This window comes from Hypanus sabinus, chromosome 11 (genome assembly GCF_030144855.1).
Source record: "Hypanus sabinus isolate sHypSab1 chromosome 11, sHypSab1.hap1, whole genome shotgun sequence".
In the NCBI taxonomy this organism is placed as follows: Eukaryota; Metazoa; Chordata; class Chondrichthyes; order Myliobatiformes; family Dasyatidae; genus Hypanus; species Hypanus sabinus.
In genome coordinates, this window is record NC_082716.1 from 81,852,468 (window position 1) to 81,876,997 (window position 24,530).

The 24,530-nt window shown below is 40.0% G+C and overlaps 1 protein-coding gene across 1 annotated transcript in view; it reads right to left on the reverse strand.

The window, feature by feature from the left end:
* lhx4 (LIM homeobox 4) overlaps positions 1-23,978 on the reverse strand; it is a 70,997-nt gene extending 47,019 nt beyond the window's left edge. The window contains exons 1-2 of the mRNA XM_059983641.1: positions 23,903-23,978; positions 21,641-21,812 (exon numbers count right to left, since the gene is read on the reverse strand). Coding sequence (XP_059839624.1) covers positions 21,641-21,812; positions 23,903-23,978 — 248 coding nt within the window. The remainder of the gene's footprint in view (positions 1-21,640; positions 21,813-23,902) is intronic.
* Between the last annotated feature and the right edge of the window lie 552 nt (positions 23,979-24,530).

The window sequence follows — 24,530 nt, forward strand, 5'->3', positions numbered from 1 at the left end:
AGACACAACTTAAACCATCAGTCTGAGCGCATCCCTACACTATCACCTGCCTATCCTCCCTCTCACACTGCCTACAAGCTTTCTCTATTTGTGATCCAACTGCCCCTTCCTCCGTCTCTTCAGTTCAGTTCCCACCCTGAGCAATTCTAGTTTAAACTATCCCCAAAAGCCTTAGCAAACCTCCCTGTCAGGATATTGGTCCCCCTCGGATTCAAGTGCAACCCATCCTTTTTGTTCAGGTCATGCCTGCCCTAAAAGAGGTCCCAATGATCTCAAAATCTGATTCCCTGCTCCCTGCTCCAATCCCTCAGCTGCACAGTTATCCTCCACTTCGCTCTAATCCTCTTCTCACTGTTGCGTGGCACAGACAGTAATCCCAAGATTACTACCTTTGTGGTCCTGCTTCTCAGCTTCTTTCCTAACTCCCTGTAGTCTGTTTTCAGGACCTCCTCCCTTTTCCTACCTATGTCGTTGGTACCAATATGTACCATGACCTCTGTCTGTTCACCTCCCTACTTCAGGATATCACAGACGCGATCAGAAACATCCCGGACGCTGGCACTTGGGAGGCAAACTACCATCCGCGTTTCTTTCCTGCATCCACAGAATCGCCTGTCTGACCCCCTGACTACAGAGTCCCCTATCACTGCTGCCATCCTCTTCCTTTCCCTACCCTTCTGAGCCACAGGGCCAGACTGTGCCAGAGGCACGGCCGCTGTTGCTTCCTCCAGGTAGGTCGTCCCTCCCAACAGTACTCAAACAGGAGTACTTATTGTTAAGGGGGCTGCCACAGGTGTACTCTCTAGTATCTGACTCTTGCCCTTCCCTCTCCTGACTGTTCCTAGTTGTCTGTCCCCTGAGACCTCAGTGTGACTACTTGCCTGTAGCTCCTCTCTCTCACCTCCTCACTCTCCCCACCAGATGAAGGTCATCGAGCTGCATCTCCAGTTCCCTAATGCGGTTCCTAAGGAGCTGCAGCTTGATGCGCCTGACACAGGCGTGGCCGTCCAGGAGGCTGGGAGTCTCCCAGACATCCCAGTACAGAACACTGGCCTCACAGACATACTTCCTATTCATATTATTCACAAGTAATATACCCGTTGAGCCAAAGCCCTCCCACTCTGATGCCCACTCTATAAAGCTGTCTTCATTTTAAATTCTTCCCGCCGGTCTAACTCGCTGATGTCTACGCGCCTGCGCAGTCGTCCCTCGATCAAACCGCTGAAGAAAAAATACTGCACACGCCACTCCAAGACAGAGTGGGCATGCAGCTGGGATTGGTTGTGCTGTACCTTGGCTAGTGACATTGTTGTTTGGGATCCAAAATACTCTGCAGTGCCCAATTGGATTCAGCTCAGGAAGATACAGAAGTACAGCTGAGTCACACTGTTGTGCATCAGGCAATAGTGCCCATTCTCCAGTTCAGTACTGACTTTGGATGCATAGTCTGTGGTGTCTGCATCTCCCCCCCCCCCCCACCCCCGTGACCACATTTTCCCCCAGGTTCTCCGATTTCATCCCACATCCCAAACATGTACTCTTAAGTTAATTGGCCACAGTACATGTGTGTGATAGGATAATGGGGAGTTGACGAACATGTAAGACAGAGTAAGTTATAGGGACTAAATGGGGGAAATAGGACATAGGTGAATGTTTTGAGAGCTAGCATAGACTTGATGGGATGAATGACTTCTTTGTTGTAAGGAAAATACAAGAAACATGAAAATTGATCCAGTTGCTGTTTTGGTGAAAGCTGTAAACTTGTGTTTAACCAAGGTGTGCTGAACAGGTAGGTTTTAATGTCACTGTGAATGCAAAACTAACTTAATACTTGTGCTACCACTTTACTCCAGCAAACACTACCCAAATTTCTGGACCTTCCAGCAGAGGTACTTAAAGAGTTTTTATAGGTTATTTGCTCATTCATTTCCTCTGGCTGTTAATGCAATTCTGTATTTGGCTGATATTTTCCATAGTTGACACGTACAAAAGCTGGATGAACTCAGCAGGTCGGGCAGCATCCGTTGAAACGAGCAGTCAACGTTTTGGGCCGAGACCCTTCGTCAGGATTCACAGTTGCTCTGGATTGAAGGTTCAAGTTTGTTCATTGTCAGTCATCAGTGTAAAGGAGAACAAAATGATAGTTACTCTGAATCTGATGCAGCATTAAAAACACAATAAGCTCAAAGAATACAATAAAAACACAGTAGATGTAAATATAGAAGGTTATCATATATATAGACTGATTATATGTACATAAAGTGACACTAGGTACATAAGCTGACTCTTACAGGAGATGGTAAAGTAGTGCTGGTGGGGAGTGTTCTATAGGGATATAGAATACTTCATTTTGCACTATATGAACTGCATTATGTACAGAAGCATTGGTTCAAGAAGGTGACTCAACTCAATACCACCTTCTCAAAGGCAAGTATTGATGATCAATAAATGCTTTTCTTCCTGGCAATGCCCAGGCCCTGTTAAAAGAATAGTGCTTAGCATAACACGTTACAGTACCAGCGACCCCAGTTCAAAACCCACCTCTCTCGGCAAGGAAATTGTATGTTCTCGCCATGGCTGCATGAGTTTCCTTTGGGTAGACTGGTTTCCACCCACAGTCCTAAGACGTACTGGTTGGTGGGTTAATCGGTCATTGTAAATTATCCCATTACTCCACTAGGGCTACGGGGCAGCATGGCTTTCAGGGGCTATTCTGCACTGTATCTCAATAAATAAACAAAAAGCTGGATTACCTGGAGTTGACCTGCAGGTGACAGAACATGCAAGCACCACACCTGAGGTTGGTATTAAACTCAAAATCTCAGGTGCTGTGGCATCTGCTCACTGTACTCTTGTGGCCTAAACCTTTTTCCAAAGCCCAGGGACTCATGTGCTAAACACTTTATTAGCCTACTCCACTGCTTTCCATGATCTTGGGCCTCTTTAGTTTTAAAACCCTTCTTTTAGAATTATCCCCGCTTGCATACTGTTTCTCATCATTTTTCAAATTACTTTTCATTCATCATAGATCTGCTCATTCCTACCAGTATGGTTATATCTCCTTGAAGTCTATAACTATCAGTAAATGTGAAAATTAGCCAAGTGCAAATTAAGTTGCTAAAGTATAGTCTTAATTCTAACTCATTTAAACTGGTTTATTATTGTCACATGTACTGAGGTGCAGTGAAAAACTGTCTTGCACGATGTCCATTCAGATCACTTCAAACACATCAGTGTATTGAGCTACTGTAAGGGGAAAGCAATAATCAAATGCAGAATAGTGTTGCAGTTACAGAGAAAGTGCAGGCATGCAATAAGCTGCAAGACCACAATGACACCACTGGGGCTCGGGATTCCTCCCGCAGTCCAGAGATATACTGGTTGATAGATCCATTGGACATTGTAAATTGTCCCGTGATTAGGCTAGGATTCAGTCGGGGGTTGTTGGGCACCCTGTCTCAAAGGGCTGGAAGGGCCTATTCCATGCTGTACCAGAATAAATAAGTATATAGCCTTCAAGTCCCAATATATTTGTGTACTATATGAACATCAGGCACTGCATGACATTTGGAACATTGGTTATTCCATGACAAAAATATATTAACATACTTCTGGAACATTGATTACTTAGTGTTGAGGTATAGTGAAGGATTATAGGGATATCAAACTCTGTGTTACAGTACAGCAATGTACTTACAGGCACAGTTGATTGGGTACTCCACCATGCAAGGTATTACAATTCATTACGAATGCCAAGGATTACAGAGTACAATTTGGGCATTATTTCATATTACTTGGTGTTAACATACTTTAGAAAATACAAGCCTTCCATGATCCAGAAAATGTAAATGTTCCAGAAGGAAGCTGAGCCTTCCAAAACACCAGGTTTTTGGGGTTATAGATCGAACGTTGTGTAGCAAGCCATATCTTAGCTCAAATTACTAATGTGGTATTGTATATAATTTAAATTGTGTCTTCTGTGCATTGAGTATTTCTAGTGTTTATTGAAATATGTAACCTAAATGGCACAAATATTAATGTACTATGTGAATATTAAATACTCTATGAATCAATATATTAATGAACTTTTAGGAGGAGTTAAATTCTGTGATATAAGATATTAATGTGCCAAGCAATACATTGCTTATTCTACGGGTACTGTTTTGTAATACAAAATATGGGTGTGGATCACTCTGTTAAACAGTCTTGTCTAGCACTGGGATGCATCTATGTCAGTGTACTATAGAGGTACATTGTAGAATACTTCATTTTGCAATATTTTAACTGTACTACCCATCAAGAAGATGTCTCAATGCCACCTTCTCAAAGGCAAGTATTGATGAGCAATAAATGCTTGTCTTCCTGGCAATGCCCAGGTCCCATAAAAAAGGAACACACACATTTAATTGGCACACTAATTTAATGCACAATAGAGACATCAAATGATGCATCAGAGCCCAGTTTCACAACCACCTGCAGCCTGCACCTCCAAACCACAGTGACTTTGCAACTCTGGTGCAAGTGTGACAAGACTAGAACCATAGACAATCACAATATATTGGTGTTCATTGTGAGTTCATGTGTGCTGTATATTTATAAAGCACAGGTATCATAAGTAATGTACAGAGGAAATAATAAAATGGACTGTAAATGATGGGCATTTCATGAAACGGTGCATTACCATACTATATGGATATTTTATTTGCATATCACAGTATACGATCGCACTTTTGGGAGATCATTATATATTATCATTTGATATATGCACCAAATATTGACATAGTGCACAATCATTACATATATCATTAAGACATTAATTGCTTCCTGACATGATCTGAACTAGAAGTTCTTTGACATTTTCTAGAGTATAGACTCCAGGCTCACTGGGCATCCTCTGGTACAGTCACTTATTGAGAACACAATTATACAGCATACAGGTGCAGTGAATCGAGCACACCAAGTCACAATGTGTAATGCATTGCCAGGACATTGACTGTGGTACAGCATTCAGCAGTCAGTGAGATGGGACATTATGAAGTATAAAGAAGATGTGCACCTCATGACATTCATTACTCTTTGATGTACATTAACTTTCCATAGTAGGGCAAATTAACATAAAATAGGAATATAAAACAAACACAGTACTAAAATTAACATCACATGCCACAATAATGTACTACCGGGACACTGAATAGTGTGTATAACAGTGTGTAGGACACATAATGCCACAATATATTTATGCATTATAGGAATGCTGATTGCTCCTTGATATGGTATTATGATGTAATATATGAACCTTGAATATTCTAATACACAGTGTATTAATTGTGATTCAAGGGTACATTGCACTAAATATTAATATCCAAAAGGGACATAAAGCACTCTTTGGAATATAAATTAGCATTCAATAGGGAAAATGAGTGTCTCATCACACAATTTATTAATATACCACATTGACATTGGAAATTCCACAGCAAAGAATACTAATATACTATTTAAGCAAAGATTACTTAATGACACTGTATTTTGTTGCCTTGTTGGGTCATTCAGCACAACATTTTATAATGTACTAGAAACAATAAAGCATAGAAGCTGGACCATTTTGCTCCTCAAACCTGTTCAACCATCCAGTGCAATTTGAATGATCTCACACCTAACTCCACTTAGCCTCATATCCTCTTATTTATTTTGACTAATAAAATTTATCTGTCTAAGATTTTAAATTACTGATTGAAATTGCATTAAACACTTTCTAAATTCATTTAGGAAAGATATTGCACTAATTATTAACATTCACACATTTGTCAAAGACCCCTTGATCACAGAAGTAGATGTCCTTATCCATCTACATCAGTTCTACTTAATCTCCATTCAAATCACACTAATAATTTAAATTCCAGGGAGTGCACGTTTGCATAAACAAACCTCACAATCCAAATCTTAGCATTCAAGTATTGTTTTGATAAATCTATACTCCTTCCCCTTCAGAGCTTATGTACCATAATTCAGATGTGCTACCCTGCACCACATTCAGTATTCCAGGTGATGTTTAAAATGGCTTTGTATAGCTTAGTGCAACTTCCACCTTTCATTTACATCATCCACATATGAGACCAGTATCCAAATACCTTTGGATTGTTTCTTACATCTAGTTTTTAATTGTCTGTGTGTATGAATCCTGTAGAGTCTTTTGATAGCAGTTTTTCACTGTTTTGGAAATCTGCTCTGTCCTTTTTGATCTGACCTCATATTTCTCTGCATTGAAATCCATCTGCATTTGTTTTATCCATTTACTCAATCCATTTGCTCTGCAATGTTAAAATTCTAATTACAGTAGTCACAATGACACCTGCCTTTTGGTCACTTGGATATGTGACTTTCCATTGCACCATCTAATTCATTTATAAGTATAATTGTTATTTACAGCTCCAACACTGCCTTGTAGGATACCATTAGTTACACATGACCAACTTAACTATATGCCCATTATCCATTCTCTGTCTCTTACTCAGCCTATTTTGTAACCAGATTAATAAATTGTCTTTATTCTGTGGATTTTATCTAGAACTCTCTTATGAGAGCAATTATTAAATGCTTTGTGGAAGACCACGCAAATACCATCTGGTGACATGCTTCTAAGTGATTGTGATATGGAATATTCTGTGACATTTTACTAACACTTCACATGCAGAGCATCTTAACATACAATGGAGTTCATAAGCAATCCTTGTAACAGTACTGTATACTCAAATGCTTTTGAGATATTGAGAACTATATTTTATGACACCCATGATGAACTTCCTGATAAATGTCCAATAAGAGTCTTGAACACTCTACGCTGGTTAACTAAAGAGATATAGAAATCCAGAGTACTTCAAGGATTTTGTACTTAAGTTCAATATGGACACAGACCAAGGGACGACACAGTTCATTAATGGATCATAGGTACATTTCTATGGAAATAATAGTCTAGAAATTCCATGGTATAACTCATTTATGCATGATGAGAAAGAATTTAATCAAAAAGATTATCACTGAAGAAGATTAAGTACATTATTTTTTTATTGAAATACAGTGGAGAATAGGTCCATCTGGCACTTCAAGACATGCCGCCCAACAACCCCCCCCCCCCCCCACCCCCCGATTTAACCTGAGCCTGATCACGGGACAATTTAAAATGACCGATTAACCTACCAACTGTTACATCTTTTGTCAGTGGGACGAAACCAGAGCACCCATTGGAAGCCTATGCAGTCATGGGGAGAACGTACAAACTCCTTACAGGCAGTCGTGTGCATTAAACCTGGGTCGCTGATGTCGTAAAGCATTATGCTAACCACTAAGCTATCGTGCCACAATGCAACTGAATATTTAATCTACAAAACTGTATGCAGGGCAGTCTTCTGGATCAGTGCCATAACATCAAAATGGTGCCCAGCACTCAGCTGCCAGACACAAATACTGGGGTAGGCTTTAGTCAGTTGGTCAAATCCCACTTTAGCATTAAAGAGCTTCCGTGACCTGGTGAGTTGTTAATGTGTCTCAAGTAGGTTCCATCTTTAACTGTACTTGCTTGGTGAGCCCCCACCTACACCCACAGCACAATTTCCTCATCAGTCCTTGCCCTGTCAAACCAAAGCACATGTTGCCCTTGTTACCCCAACATGATTATATTTCAGATCAAGCCTTTCCCACCCTGAACTTACTTGTCATCAACGTTAACCCCCAAATACCACAGAAACATGATGTCATGATTGAACCCAGGTTTCTGCCACTGTGAGGCAATGGCTGTACCAGCAATGCCACTGCACCACACAAGGACTTTCAGAGATTAACTAAGAAGAAGTTCCTCCAGAGCTCAGTCTTAAGTGATTGTCCCCTAAACTTCATTGTACGTTGCCTCACAAGATTCTTCCATGAGAGGAAACAATTCTGCACAAACTCTCTCTTCCCCCTGAAAGATCTTACATATTTCAATAAAATTATCACCCATTCTTCTGAATTCCAAATAATGCAACTGAAACTTCTTTAGTGATAAGTCAGACCTCCCACCCCAGAAATGATCCCAGTGAATCTCTTTTGGATTGCCTCCAGTGTAAGTGTATCCCTTCTTAAATAAGGGGACCAAAACTGTGTCTCATCAATGCCCTGTAAAATTGCAACAATATTTCCCTATTTCTAAATGAGAAGTATGAGGGCAGCTCAGATCCCATGGCACAGCATATTATTTACAATAGTGCACAGTATACTTGGGATATTGAATACTCAATGTCATGGTGCTTTAATGCACTATCAAAATATTGACTGATCCATGATGCATTACACCATAGGGACCCCAACCCTTCCATGACAAAGATTATTAATGTACTAAGGGGATATCATGCATCCCATGCCAATTTATCTTAATGTATTATAGGAACATTGAATGCCATGTCACAATAGATGAACATACTATAAATATTCCATAGCACTGTAAATTAGTACATAATAGCCTTTGACCATTCCATGAAGGTATATAAATGCAGTACAGGAGCATCAGGCACTCATGAGACAGTACTCAATGAGCTGAAGTAATACTGTATATCCCTGACCATGAAGTAATAGTGTATATCGCTGCTAAAAGTGGAGAATATGGAACTGAGAATTCAGTATCTCTACATTATAGTAATACACAATGTCATGGAATATTCAATACTCCTATGATACATTACTACACTATAACATATAACATTGAATATTCTTGTAGCATTGGGAACACCGTTTAAACTATAGATGGAAAACACTCCCCTCCCACCTCACTAACTATCAACACACATACCCCACCATCCAACTCCTGCATTGGAAGGTTTTTGATCCAAAACATTGACTGTACTTTTTTCCATAGATACTGCCTGGCCTGCTGAATTCCTCCAGCATTTTGTGTGAGTTGCTTGGATTTCCAGCATCTGCAGATTTTCTCTTGTTTATGGTTTTCTGAGGAGCATGTCTTCCCTCATGAGCCTGATTGAGTTTTTTAAAGTGGTGACAAAACAAAGTGATGAAGGTAGACTGGTGATTGTGGTGCATATGGATTTTAGTAAGGTATCTTTTTAAAAAAAAATATTTATTTATTTATTAAATTTTAGAAAATTACAAAGAATAAATGTGATGATAAATAGTGAGAAAAATAATATTAGCCCTCCCCCCTCCCCTTAACCCTTATCTAAAGAAGGAAAAAAGAAGAGAAAGATTGCCTGGATATCGGAGGATCCCCACAAGCTCCATGGAGTTCAAAATAATTTTAATATTTATTTTTACTTTCCCCAATTACTTTATAATTTTATCTTCAAAGGACCTATGTATTTACTCCTAGCTTTTGTAGGTATGGGAGCCAAATTTTCAAAAATATATCATATTCATTTCTTAGATTGTATGTAATTTTTTCAAGTGGAATACAACTATGTATTTCATTATTCCAACGATCCATAGTTAAATATAAATCAGATTTCCAAGTAACTGCAATAACTTTTTTGGCTACTGCCAATGCAATTTTTATAAATTTTTTCTGATACTTATTCAATTTAAGTTTCGGTAGTGTCCCTTTAATGTCTCCTAATAAAAATAATACTGGACTATGTGGGAGTTGTACTCCAGTAATTTGTTCCAATAAAAGTCTTAGATTTATCCAAAATGGTTGAATTTTAAAACAAGACCAAGTAGAATGTAAAAAAGTACCAATTTCTCGATTACATCGAAAACATTGGTCAGACATATTTGAATTTAATCTATTTATTTTCTGTGGTGTTATATATAATTGATGTAAAAAATTATATTGTATTAATCTAAGTCAAACATTTATTGCATTTCTCATACCATCAGAACATAATTTTGACCAGTTTTTTTCAATTAAAGGCTTATTTATGAGAAAAGCTGGGTCAAACAATGTTGATGCCAAAATCTAGTGAAATAGAAATATTAATTCGAAAAGGAAAAATTAAAAAACTTACATCTTGTATGTATAACTTGATTCAAAAACAGACAAATCAGGAATTCATAAATCAAGACAAAAATGGGAATTTGATTTGAATGTTAAAATTCATGGAAAAAACTTGTCAAGGTTATGTTTTAGTAAGGTATCTAATAAGGCTCCCCATGGTAAGCTCTTCCAGAAAGTTATAAAGCATAAGATCCATGTAAAGCTGACTGCAAAAGATTTGGAATTGTCTTGCCTACAGAAGGTAGAGGTAGGTAGTAAATGGAGAATTTTCTGACTGGAAGTCCGTAATTTGTGGTGTTTGACAGAGTTCTATTCTGGGGCCTCTGCTCTTTTGTAATTTTTATGCATTACTTGGATGAGGAAGTAGAAGGATGGGTTAGAAAGTTGGTTGATGATAGAAAGTTTGATAGTGTGAATAGAGTAAAGGGTTATCGTAGTTTACAACGGGATATTGAAAGGCTGTAGAGCTGGGCTAAGAAGTGTTAGATGAAGTTCAATACGGAAAAGTGTGAAGTGAAAAACTCTGGAAGATTGAACTTGAAGGTGTAATACAGGGTTAATAGCAGGACTCTTTGCAGTGTAGAGGAATAGAGGGATCTTGGGGTCCAAGTCCATAGGTTCCTCAAAGTTGCCATGCAAGTTGTTTGGGTGGTTAAGGAGACATGTGATGCATTGGTCTTCATTAATCGTGAACCTGAGTTCAAGAGCCACAAGGTAATGTTGCAGTTCAGTTCTGGACATCTCTTTGTAGTAAGGATGTGGAATTAGATTTGGTGCGGAGGAGATTTACCAGGATATTGCCGGGAAAAGGCTTTGATTTTACTTTTGAGTGGTTCAGTGTAAAATGAATTGTCATAATAACCTCAAATAATAAAATAAAAATTGTAATTGTGTTCATACTCCTCAATGGACTCAACCTATCTTTGTGGTTACCACTGATCAAGTAGTCTCAGATCTCAACAATCTGTCCTTCTTGTCTCTTGTATATATATATTGTTTTCCTTTGCTAAACCACTGTTGACTATGCAACCCATTTAAAAAGCAGTACAGTTAAATCACTGCTAAGTTTACTCAAGAAAAGTTATTTTTCGATGAGCAAGAAGTGAAGAGCCCAGAAAAGGGAGCCACTGAAAGACTGGGCAGGCCAATTCCTGTTCAGTTTCCATTGCTTCTGTCTTCCTAATCACTCTGGGTGTTGTTAACCAAATTGGTCAGAGCTGATGAGATAAACTCGAGAGAGTAGGGAAAAGGAGGGAGAGGGGAAAGGCAATGGGAAGAGAGATGGAAGACAGCAATGAGAGGCAAAGGTGAGGAGGCTGGAAGTGTAAAAAGTGTGCAGAGACAGAGGGAAGGAAGTAGGAGGAGCAAGGAAAGAAGGGAAAACAAGTGAGTGAGAATCAGTTAAGAGAGACGAGATATAGAGGATGGGAAGAAGGAAATGGAAGTGGAGGAGAAAATGGAGAGATTGGAGAGAGAAAAGGGATGAGGAAGAGTGGGCAAGAGAGAGGCAATGAGTGATGCAGTGTGAAAAAACAAAATGGAGGGAGAAATGGAGAAAGAGAGAAGTGTGTGTGAGAGAGAGAGAAATGATAAGGTGTTGGACATAGAGTTACAGTGGTGATTGGGTATGAAAGACGCTGAGTAGTCTTGATATGGTGAACATGGAGAGGATATTTCCTCTTGAATGAATATCTAGAACTCGGGTCACTGTTCAAAAATAAGACAGAGATCAGGCCAATTGTTTTTCTCAATGTGCACCTTAGCAATCTGAAATTCTCTTTCTCAAAGGATAGTGGAAGTAGAGTCGTAAAGAATTTTTAAGACAGCTGGATTGATATTAAGCAAGGTAGTGTAAAGTTGTCGTGGGTTGATGGAAATGTGGAGTTGAAATTATAATCAGATCAGCCATTATATTATTGAATGACAATACAGATTGCAGAGACGGACTGCCCTTTTCCTGCACTCAACTTGTACATTTGTATGTCAGTACATTAGGAGCAGGAAGAGCCCAGATATATCCATATATGTTGTAAGAACATCAAACATTGCACCCCAAAAGATACTGAAACACAGTCAGAACTTACTAAACTCAATGAAAAAATACATTTATATAGTTCATAACATTCTATTGTCCTGTACTCTAATACATGGCAGTGACATCATTACTGTGAAGCCACCCTAAAAGATAGCAATGTGCTACATGTACATCTACTGTGACACATTGCCATAGAAAGCTAAAATATTACATGTACAGATCACTGCTAACACTACCTAGCCAAAGTGCCCGAATATTTAAAATCAGGTCTCTGTGCATGGAATGATCAAAATTTACACAAATCCAAGGCTAAGGATTATGGAAGCAGAAATCTAATTACACACTTCTTAAAATAGACTCAGTGGCCACTTTATTAGGTACACCTATATACCTACTCATTAGTTCAAATATCTAATCAGCCAGCCAATCATGTGGCAGCAACTCAATGTATAAAAGCATGCAGACAAGGTCAAGAGGTTCAGTTGTTGTTCAGACCAAATATCAGTATGGAGAAGAAATATTGCCAAAGTGATCTTGAGCATGGCATGATTGTTGGTGCCAAACAGGGTGGTTTGAGTATTGTAGAAAGTGCTGATCTCCTGGGATTTATGGAGAATGGAGCGTAAAAAAACAAACAAACAAAACACATAGTGAGGGTCAGTTTTTTGGGCAAAAAAAAAGGCTTGTTTATGAGAGAGGTCAAAGGAGAGTGACCAGACTGGTTCAAGGTGAAAGAAAGGTGACAACAAATCAAATTGAACAAAACATTGAACCTTCAAGTGGTTGGGCTACAGCAGCAGAAGACCATGAACAGAGACTCAGTGGCCACTTTACTAGGTACCTTACAAAGTGATCTCTGAGTGTATGTGCCGATATATTACACATGGCCTGTTTTAAGATTTGCAAGTGTATAGTAACTTTTTAAAACATGTTGTTCCTCACATTGCAACGCACACAAAGTGCTGGAGAGTCTGAGAGTGTCTATGGAAGAAAATTGGCAATTGACTTTCGGGTTGAGGCCTTTCAACTGCTGGAGATCAATCGCTACCCATTGAGTTCCCCACATATTCAGTCCCTTATGTCTGTATTTTGCTCATTTTATTGCTTATTCTGTGGACAATAGGGTGGCAAGGAAAGGGGGACAGCTACAACTTTAGTCACGTAAAACAAACAGGGCAATCAATGAGGTAAGAGGACTGAGAGATAACCAAGTTAAGATTTGATTTGTTCAAAATCAGTGTGGGATATATAAAAAAAATAAAGAGAGTGGATGAAAGGCTGGATTAAAGAGAAAACAGAACAGAATATTAAAATAATTACATTTAAATGTTGACGTACCAGGGGTGATTGATATGTTCATAGCCTAAGGCAGAAGGAGTCAATTCTAGAAAACCTAGCACATTTATATTTCAACGTAGTCCCCTCCTACATTTACACACTTAGTCCAGCGGTCGTGGAGCATATGGATCTTGGACCTCCAGAAAGTGTCCACACTTTCATAACTCATTTCCTTCTACCTTAGGCCACAAACTTATCAATCACCCTGATGAGCTATTAACTTTAAACTTTCCGCATAACCATTCAAAGAGTTGACCTGCATGTGCATGTAACGAGAGCTGTATAACTCACCTCCTTCTACCTTAGGTCACAAACTTATCAATCACCGCTGTTGTGGACACTTCATCGAAGAACTACCTTGAAGTTATGGAAGAACTTCCATAGTTCTTCATTGAAGAACTTCCTTGAAGAACTACCCCAATCCATAATGAGCACTAGTTCAGTTACTGCAACTGTGCCGTCTCAGCAGTTCACCTAGCTGTTTGTTGGGCAATCTTAAGCACTGACAGATTCACAACATGCTGGCTGCAGAATTAAATTTAGCTCAAGTCAAAGGTTAACAATGAAATTATAGTGAGTAAATACAGGCACGGTAGTCAAATTGATTGCAATGAAAGGCAAGCACAAATTTCCCCATTATTTGTATGCACTACATATAAACAGGTTGAGAAATTGCAACACCCTATATAATTAAATATAATAAAACATCCAAAGCTCTTCACAAGGGTAATTATAAAGCAAGGTTGACTTTAAGATATAAGGATATATCAGGGCAAGTGTGTCTGCATTAAAGAGGTGGAGCAGAAGAAATTCTAAAAAGTTGAGGGGTTTGGAAATATTGTAAAGTATGGGAAGGGAATTTGCAAACTTGGGACCTACGTAGCTAAAGGCAGAATAATGGACCAAAAAAAAATCAGGGATATACAATTACGGTCAGAATGCTGGCACATGATCTTCCCAAGCTGTTGTCATTCCACACCAGGAGCCTTGAAAAGATCCTCCATATTTTCTGGCCAAGAAAGATTTCCAACCACACCTTACTCCTTCAGTGTCATCAAGAGGACATGGCCACGTGGGGGAATGTGAAGAGAGGCCAACTCTATTATCAAGACAGCACTTCATTGAATGGCGGAGGAAATGTGAAAGACCAAAGATTGTACAGGCAGAAAAAGAGACCTGAACTACACCTGGGGCACAATGATGGCCAAGGACAGACAAAGATGGAGGACCTTCATTGCCTCCATAAATACCAGCAGTGTAATGGGCAGCATGCAAATAGGGAACAGGGTGGCATCAAGCATCTCAGATTGAAAAACACAAATTCTGTTCCTGGGTTATGGCAGGAACACAGGAGGCGTGTTGTGCACATGAGTTCAATTCCAAAAGCTGAGTAACAACATTGGGGAAGATCCAAACATAAGCTCCTTCAAGAAACAGGATTTTTAAATGTAATGTAATGCTTCTATGGAAGGACCACTGCATCTCACAACATGATGAAAGAAGCTATGGTTAACAGAAATTCATGTCTTCTGGGAACTGAAGAATCAGGTCACGCTGCTGGTATAAACTACTCTTAATTCATTGTCAAGGCATTCAAATGTTCTACCAATTTGAAATTTAGTGGAAGAAATTTTTAAAAATTATATAGTTTTTGAATTTATGCTTTGCTTTGGATAAATTCTGAGTTATTGTCCATGAATTCAACAACAAAGTTTATATCAGAAGCACAATTGGAGTGAGGATTCAGGAGTCTCATCACCTAGGGTGGTAATCAATACCTCCTCTGAACAATTGCTCATCATTTATTGTGTAAGTCAGGTCATGGCCCAAATAAACTGTAGCTAAGCAAATTGGCATAAAAACGTAGAGAACTTAACATATCAAATCAAGTTAATAGAACCGTAAACACCAACAGCTACCATCCATAAATGGTTGTGATTTAATCACGCTGTTCTCCTCAACATATTTTTTAGGACTGTACCCTGAAGAACACCTTAGAAGTAGTCAGCCATTTAGGTATAAGGTGAGAGGGAACTTCTTCAATCAGAAGAAGATTGTGACTTTTGAGTTGAATCTTTGGAGTTTTCTACTTTGGGTGGTTGTGACTGCTCAGTTACTGGGTATATTCAAAGCTGAAATTGAAGGACGAAAAAACACTGACATGGGAATTAATCAGGAATGTCACCTTGAGTTATAGGCAGTTAGACGGGTCCTTTTGGAATGGAAGATCAGACTTGTGAAAACACATGACCAGATCTGGCTCCTGTTTCTCAATCCTGTCATTCCTCCTTTCCAATATAATTCTGATTGCCCACACAGCTTGTGCCTGAATCCTTGAAGGGTATATCTCATTTTCATAAGTATCCTTGTAATGAGCTTGCTGCTACTCTCTATTCCATGTGTTCTCATACATGTCTATACTGGTCCCCATCATTATTAAAAGCAGTCTGATTTTATCCCATCATTGGTTAAATTCAAAACCATCCATTATGTCTCAAAAATAATATGCCAATTTTCAAGTATTTCACCATATGTTCATCTTGGTCAACCTACTTTATAGTATCTATAAAACATCAGTACCCTGCCTACAGTGTGCCATTCAATACTCTTCAAAGCTTGTTAGCTGGTCATACAAAAGTTGTATATAGGATCATCACTGCCTATTCTATATCAAGAACAAAAACTTGAATCCCACAAACTTAATTACAGCTTTCAAAATCCTATGAAATGCTGCCCCACATACATTCATTGGCCACTTTATTAGGTACCGGCTGTACTAACGAATATTGTCAGTGTGTATGTTGGTAGTTTTCTGCTGCTGTAACCCTCCCACGTCAAGGTGTTTGCATTCAGAGATGCTCTTCTACACACCAATGTTGTAACAGGTGGTTATTTGAATTACTATCACTTTCCTGTCGGCGTAGCCTCTGACCTCTCTTAATAACAAGTTGTTTTTGCTCTGTTCATTTGAAGCTGTTTGTGTTTTTTTTGCATTTTGCATCATTCTCTATAAATTCTAGAGTCTGTTGTGTGTGAATATCCCTAGAGGTCAGCCATTTCTGTGATACTCAAACCACCTCCTCTGGCACTAACAAACGTTTTACGGCGACAGTCACGTCACATTTCTTGTTTGCCTGAACAACTGAGCTTCTTGACATGTATAAATGCTTGTATGCATTGGGTTGCTGTCACATGATTGGCTAGATATTTGCATCAGCAAGCAGGTGTACAGGTGTACCTAATAATGTGGCCACTGGGTGTAACTCCACGACACTGATTCCATTTAGACTTCACCTACTTATGTTTTTCTTAACTCACACCTCAATGAGAATGAATTTGAACTACCAGCTTTATATTCCCTTCTATACCCAATCACAACTCTTGTTAAAACATTTTGATGGTTTACTTTTAGTTTCAAACGCTATGTCCTGCTTTGGGGGACATTAGCTCCGACACCACACTCTCTGAGCCTGAAAGCTGAAAAAGCACATGTGACTCCAGAAATCTTGCATACTACTTTGTCTAAAGCCAGATACCTAGCAAAAAAAGGACCAGTATTTACTTAACCACACATATTGATCTAACTGTTTTACAGCCATCTGCATTAAACAAAAACAAAGCAAATGCTCTTCTATCTGAAATGTTAACTTTCCTTTCCACAAATGCGTCCGACTTGCCGAGTATTTTCTATAATTTGATTTTATAGTCTTTTTTAAATGTTCGTGTATTATTTGTATCCCCGCTTTTATTTTTATAAAGAGAGATATTCACAGCCTCATCATTTCCCCAAAAGAAATGATTCACTGGACATAGGGGCTCTTTGCAACGTTTCCTCTCCGCTCTGGCACTTCCACATTATTATCAGAACGAATACGTCATTTTGTTTGAACTAATCTCTGCATGGTTTCGATTAGTCGTTGGTCACTTGCCCCCGGACTCAGGTTAAGCCATAACCCCTGATTTCCAGCTAAAGTGCTGCGTTGAGCTGCACGTGAACGCGCTGCCCGCAGCAAAGAGACGGCTCGGTGTTTAACTCGACTCCGACAGCGTAGATTCCGAGCCACAGCCGCGGGCTAATCCGAGCTGGTGAAAGGGCGAGAGTAGTGCACTAGGTTCCCAAAAAATATCTGAAATAAGTGAGAATCCAGTGCGATTCCACACTGGCCTCCATTCCTGACCATTGCTTGCGCTGTTATATCCCGCAAATTCAGCAACAGCACTACACACACACACACACACACACACACACACACACACACACACACACACACACACTCACTCTGTATTCCCTGTAAACTGTGTTGGAAGTGTTTATATAAAAAAGGTCCTACGACACTGGAGAACTGGTGTGAGGGAAAGCAAGTTATCATTCTCTAACACATAAAAATAAATGTACCAGTTGTTTTCAAGATCGTTAAAGCAAAGGTATTTATTTTCACTGAAATGGCATTCACCATTTCCTGAGCTTCGCTGGACTAGGAGATACCTGTGAAGAGCAGCGATAGCTGTTCAATGATCGACGAGTGGCGTATCGGTCAGACCAACTGCTGGAAACATAGCCCGCGCTCTCAGTGCACACGCTTGCTGGTCTTGTATCTATAGGGAAGCTTGGGAATTCACAACCACAAGGCTTATTTAAAATGAGAAAGACGCTCAATTTTTTTTTCATTGTTATTTTTAAATGTGTTTCCAATGAGTACGTGTTCAGTTTTTCTGAGAAGTTTCATGATTCAACGGGGAGCCGCCCTCGGCCTGTAGAGATAGCTCGTGTTCCGATTCTAAGTGGGTTGGCAGAAGGGATTTTATTTACAGAAAGGACCAACAGGGTTTGGAAGCGAGTTAAGAAGAAATTTGGCTGAGCACAAGTGTGAATAACAAAATATGTTCACGTGAAACTCAACCTTAGAAACAACCATTTCACACTGAACCCCAATAACACTACAATCCTACACGCTTCACCCATCTAATCTTGCCCACAGTTCACGCCTCTCGTGCACTTTACCAGATCTCCTCTTTCATTTCAAAGTTTCATCCTAACTGTGCTAGAAGAGACATTCAGTAGAGTTAGTGGAGTTTCATTTGACGGAAATACGGGTTTTTCAATCAGTCTAGCCAGATAATATATGATTGTCAAATCTTTCATATCTGCCGGGCTTCGCGTGCCTGCCATCAATTCAACAAAGTCACGGCTTGTTTAATTTATCCATTATCAGTTACAGGCAGTTAAAACTCGGCAGAAAAACAACATGAATATAAATTCGTTTTATTTTATTGTTAGATTTACTTCTGTTCTAATTTATTTTAAAAAAATCATGAGTGTGGTTCTGCTGTTTGGTTCAGAAGAGAAATCTCGGGCGGTCGGTCTACTGACTTCAGTGCGGAACGAACTATATCTAATTCTGGTTGGAAATTAGCGAATAAAGGCAGAATTGCCATTTGAATAAAAAGAGTACAGTATATAGTAATTTGTTCAGAATGCAACCTCTATATTTTCGGTCGCTAAGCAATTAAACGCAAGGCTTTTAGTTCATCATGTTAAATTAAACAAAATGTTCCCAGTATCTAATCGCGTCAAGCGGGTGTGCTTTAGAAAGCCATTTCTGCTAACACAAGATTTGGTCGTGAAAGCCCATTAAAACTCAAATTCAGATCGTATAATATTCCGATTGTAAACAATGATCTGACACTGCAACCTGTTAAAGATGCGTGCAATTTAGTGGTTAGGTAAAGTGAAATAATAATATAATTTTCTGTGCTAGTTTAACAATAATTGCAAAACACCCAGGTTTACTACCACTTGCCAAATTTAATAATCATTTCGATTTTAAAACATTTCGATTTAAGCACTATAATACAACATTCCGAATTAGAGAACGGTCCTGTTTCAAACCCTTTAACGGTCTGTAAAGAAACCGCAAAATCTGCATAAGTACCGACAATGACTTAAACAAAGGTTTGACAATGTACCGACTGTTCATTTTAAATGGAAAGATGAATCCTGGCTCTATTTACGAGTAAACTACAACGCGCTGCTTATAAAACAAGTACTTATTTTACATGCACAATGCTGCGCACAATCACAACCAGAGGTCGGCATTTTAGGCTTCGATGAGTGTGAACAGATGTTGTTTCACGAGGTGATTAAAGGCTCGGATTTTCGGTGTAATACGGTGGCAAACACGCAGAAGTTAATCTTCAGTATTTGGGTCAACATAAAGCATCGAAGAAAGAAAGAGGAGAGAGACAGAGAGAGGGCAAAACAAAAGAGAACTCCAGAGCAGCTAGTGCAACTTCACTTGTAAAAAGCAAACCCAGCAATCACAGAATTTCATAAATGGTTGCATTAACTGTAATTTGAAGGAACGTGTTTGTACACAGCAATTTCCTAACATAGGGGTCCCGCTGTAAGAATCACCATGCTTTTTAAGCATCTTTTTCGTTCGCTCTTTCGGATATTCGATGCCACGAACGCACTTTATTAACATTGGACGCTTTGTTTCTTCAACACACTCACAATGTACCAGTCGTCCGATATGTTTCCTTATTTTATAAACAAATCGCCTAAGTACGCCTAGCTGCATTTGAAGACAGAAACCTAAACTATAATGTAATCATTCTATCTATATACATTACTATATCGACGTGTGTCTGTTACTTTCTGCGTGTTTACTCTATTGCAATATCACTTGCAGTAAAGCACGTGTCCAGCACAGTGAACTGTTGTATTCTGGCAGAAATAATAATTCAATACTACATATGTGTCCATGCACGGAGTAACTTCAGCCAAGGCAAAACATTAACAGCCAGCCTGCGACCATTATCTCTCAAACACTCTGCCCAGGTTCGATGCTTCCTCGCTAATGATAAAGGCGGCAGGTTTGCAAATCTACTAATAAATTTATTTAAGGGAGGTTAATTGTGCCACAAAGACAATTATATCTACTGTTTGGTCCAGCAGTGTCCCTCCAGCAACAGTCAACATTAGAGAGGGCCCAGAGGAGGACGAGGGACCCGAGACTCAACCGATTACTCCCAGTAAACTAATGGTTAATAGCACCAAACTCTAGGCACGGAAAGCACAGAATATTTACACAATTGTCTTCATAATATTTGTACGACTGGTCTGAAAATATTAACACAAAGCATCTGATAACAATGTGTAATGTAACAAGCAGAATCTCTGCCTCAAGAATTGCCAGTTGCTCTCTCTTTGTGGCTCCCCTGCACCCCAGCACAAAGTGAGAATAGTTGGTATCTCAGGGACAAACCTCGGCTATTGACTAACTCCAGTCTAAACCACTCACAAATCCTGCTCATAGCACGGAGGAAGAAAGTCCTTCTTTCGCTCTGACAGGTCATATTCCGCCCCCTTTGTTGTGGGTTGTTTAACCAAATCCGCCCCTCCTTAACTATCCGATCTAACACCATTCTTAATGTTTTGTTTCGGGTTTTCCAACTGAACGAATTTAGACGAAGCAGAATCTCGCCCACACACACACACACACACACCACCGTTACTGACTATAATTGTAGACTGGTGCGAACTGCTCCTGGAACAACCACGCTTCTTTGATCCGAAGCACCTTTGCAACAGGGTTCCTCACTATAAACACAAGGATCAATATCTATTTTGGCATTTTTAAATATTCGAATAGTGATTCAAATTTAGAAAAGCAGAGTTTCTAAGGGGTGAAGACCATCTGTTTCTGTTGGTGCACGGATGCTGCCTGACCTGCTAAATTTTCCCAACATTTTCTATTCTTTAAACAATTACTGGCACCTACTTTACAACCGGCGCTAATACTGGAAAAGTCCTATGAAACAACGCCGCTACGATCAAAGTAAGGTGTGTTTGAAACAAGATTGGTGCGTCGGCTTAAAAGGACAATTATCCATATTTCTAAGTAGCGACTAACGAGTCAATGGGGTGGGTATGGTGGCAGGAATATCAGATGTCACAACGAGTGCCCGTGGGCATCACTACCATAAGTGAACAATAATAACTTTGCCTGACGCAAAGGTGATAATTAAACCAAGATGTTGTTTGTTAAAATCACGCTGTTTATGTTGTTATTAATCACGAACTCCATAACCCGCGGCATGGAAAGTGCCATGTATGAAATTGGGCATAGTTTGCTTCTTTTGAAGGAGGAGGGCACGGGCAATTCCGCCGACGTGGCGGGGGCGGACACTGCTGTTTATTACTTTCGTTTCTCCACCCCTTCCCCCAAACCGTGCAAGACTGAGGCCATTCCTTCCCTTACCCATTTGTAAACCCAAGTGTGACTCACTTGAAGAAGTCTTCCTTGCAATAAACGTTCCCAGCCCTGGAGAAGCACTTGTCGGCCAGCTGGACTTGACAGTCGGCACATTTCAGGCACTTGCTGTGCCAAGATCGGTCCAGCACCTTCAGGATGAACTTATCCAGTATGTGCTGATTGCAGCCTGCACACAGCGGGATCTCTACAAAGGAGAGGGAGAGAATTCAACAAGCTGAAAGAGATACAGAAGCTGTGGGAGTGGGATGAATCTAATACCGGATAGTGGAAAAAAACAAGTGGAAATGCATAAACCTAAATCACTCAGGTGTAAAGAAGCCTTAGCGTAAAATAATAAACGTTTTGCAAGAAGTCCACAGTCAACCAAATAGACCGTAAAATAGCTATATAGCTTTTCAAGCGAAATTTCTGTATTCAACGGTTACAACCAAAAAGCCAGTCTGAATTATACAGTAAAGATTTCTGATTTAAGAAAGGCGGCGAATGGACAGAATAGTACTGGCATGGAAACTTTATAACATCGAGACTATGTTCAACCCTCCGGAATACTTCGTTGTTGCGATTTCTAATTTAATTATAAACTTACAGCAATTAAACATATAGTGCAGCATGTTATATATAAAACGTTTTCAAATGTACAGAGCAAAGGACAGGAAGATTCAATGAGAAATAGAAAGAGAGAAAAAATGCAGGCTATGTCTCCATTAAACACGAACGCGAGGATTAAGGTGTTTACAATGCCCGGTAGTTCATTCCTAACTCCCCCACATTTAAATAGTGTCCATCGGGTATAAATTGTCCTGGACTTCAACAGCTATTGTGTTCCTATAATTTTAAAATAGTCAGGGGTGAGATTGTCCTAAACGAATTAAATCGGTAGTAGGGTGAACGCTAAGAATGAAAAGTATTTGATGGCTTTGTATCAATGTATTCATTCTGCGTACGGCCAGCGCCAGGAATATCGTTTCCGAAGAACATGCGTTAACCGAAATAAATGCTTTGAGATTGCAGATACTGTTTTTAGTGTTTCAAAACGGAACTGGTCATACATTTCTCAAATGGACGAGTGTCCAGGGCTTTAAATAAGTTTAGCCTAACATCAAATCTGTTCCATTTTGTTGACATGGGACAAGTGCCGGTGAGAGTTGGCAACTGCGGTGACATAAACAACTAAATATGCTGTCTTGCCCTGCTCATTGCCAGGGAGCAACGTTGCCTTTTCAATGGGATTCAGGGTTAAATGGATAACGCTTCAGCAGTAAATAGTAAATACCTATTTTCATCCACTAGGTATCTGTAATTGAAAACCTAACCAGCTGATACCTGTCTAGCCAGATATACCTCTGCACCACTGCAGTGAGGGTATTTCCGTCGAGATTTTGTGTTACCTATTCCTTAAAGAAAAGATAGAAATCCTCCTATAATGGTAGATTTTCTCTAGAGGTCCGTTTTCAAATGGGAAATAGCTAGTGACATACCGAAGATATGAGAGAGGCCTAAGTGATACAAAATTACATCTGAGATGGCCTACAGATAAAACAGTTCAGACAATTTACTCGTGCTGTACCAGCATCCGTATCCGACAGGCTCGACACCTTGCCCTTCCTTTTAAATTTCCTGCCCCGATCACTGGCTGTTGGCCGCTTGTTAAACATTTTGCTTTGCCGACTCCATTAGCGGTTTCAGCAGAAATGACGCTTTATTTTTGCGGCGTTGCCTGACTGAACTTGGCTCCGACTTGACTGCACAGTGCGGAGAGCGCAGCCTCGTAAGTATATCTCAATCGCACTACCTTAATGCTGCAACATTATCGGTCCAACACGAGCGCTGTCACTCCTGTCGCTGGAAGTCGTACTCAATAACAGGTGATTTATGCGGTCGGAAGCCACAGTTAAATAAACCATACTACCTCTCACCCTTTTCAGCGTTCTCAATAATAAAGTTGTAACTCACGCCCTTTCACTGCACAGACCAGTATCACGCTTCCCGTCAATAATACGGACATCATGACCAATCGTTTGGGCCTTATTAGCACCGCAGTCTAGAAATACATTATAATTGCTTGTTTTGCGGTTCGTCACTCGTCATTTTCCCCTCTGATATATCCTTCTACTAGCCTCTCTTCCCCACTCGCCCCGTCCCCACCAAGTCCGTGCACCCACCCTGGCCCAGTACCAAATCTCCTGCTCGCTTGGTTCTGGAATGTGTGGAACTGACAGGTAGGACGGTGGCGAAGTGGAGGGAGAAAGCGTCCTTGTTTGAATGGTTCCTTACGTTGCACTGTGACTCCCAACAGCTCCTGAACTCCTTTCCCAGGACTCTCTGTGGCGACCGCCGCACTTTGCATCATTCTCAAACCGAAATTCGCCCCTCCCCCAACAGAGAACAGAAAAAATACATACAATAAAATAAATGTACACAATATAACTCCGGCCCGTGTTGCACGCCGATCCGTGTAGATATTAATAAATATATCTACTGCCTCGGTCGCTGGGGCTGATGCGGGATTCCCTACTCACTGACACATCCAAGATCGCTATCATACAGTCAGTCCAACACTTCATGACATCACCGACTCCCACCTGCCAATCAGGCACCGAGGATGCCCCCTCTGGGGGCGCGACTTTGCCATAAGCGGAGATAATTGAGCTTAGATGGGCGGGATCTCCATAAATAGGTGCGTCATTACAATCAATGCACCACCTCGGGTTCTTTTCACTCAGTGGAACTAATTAAAGCCGCAGTATACTTCGACGCACCATAGATTCCACTCCCGAATTTTGGCACAGAATGCATGGACTTATATTTATGGTTGTGGCAAAAGCAAGCAGCAGACCTGCACCCATGATCCAATGTTTGTACCGTGTAGAATCGAGTTTTATTTTCTGAATACTGTCAGTCT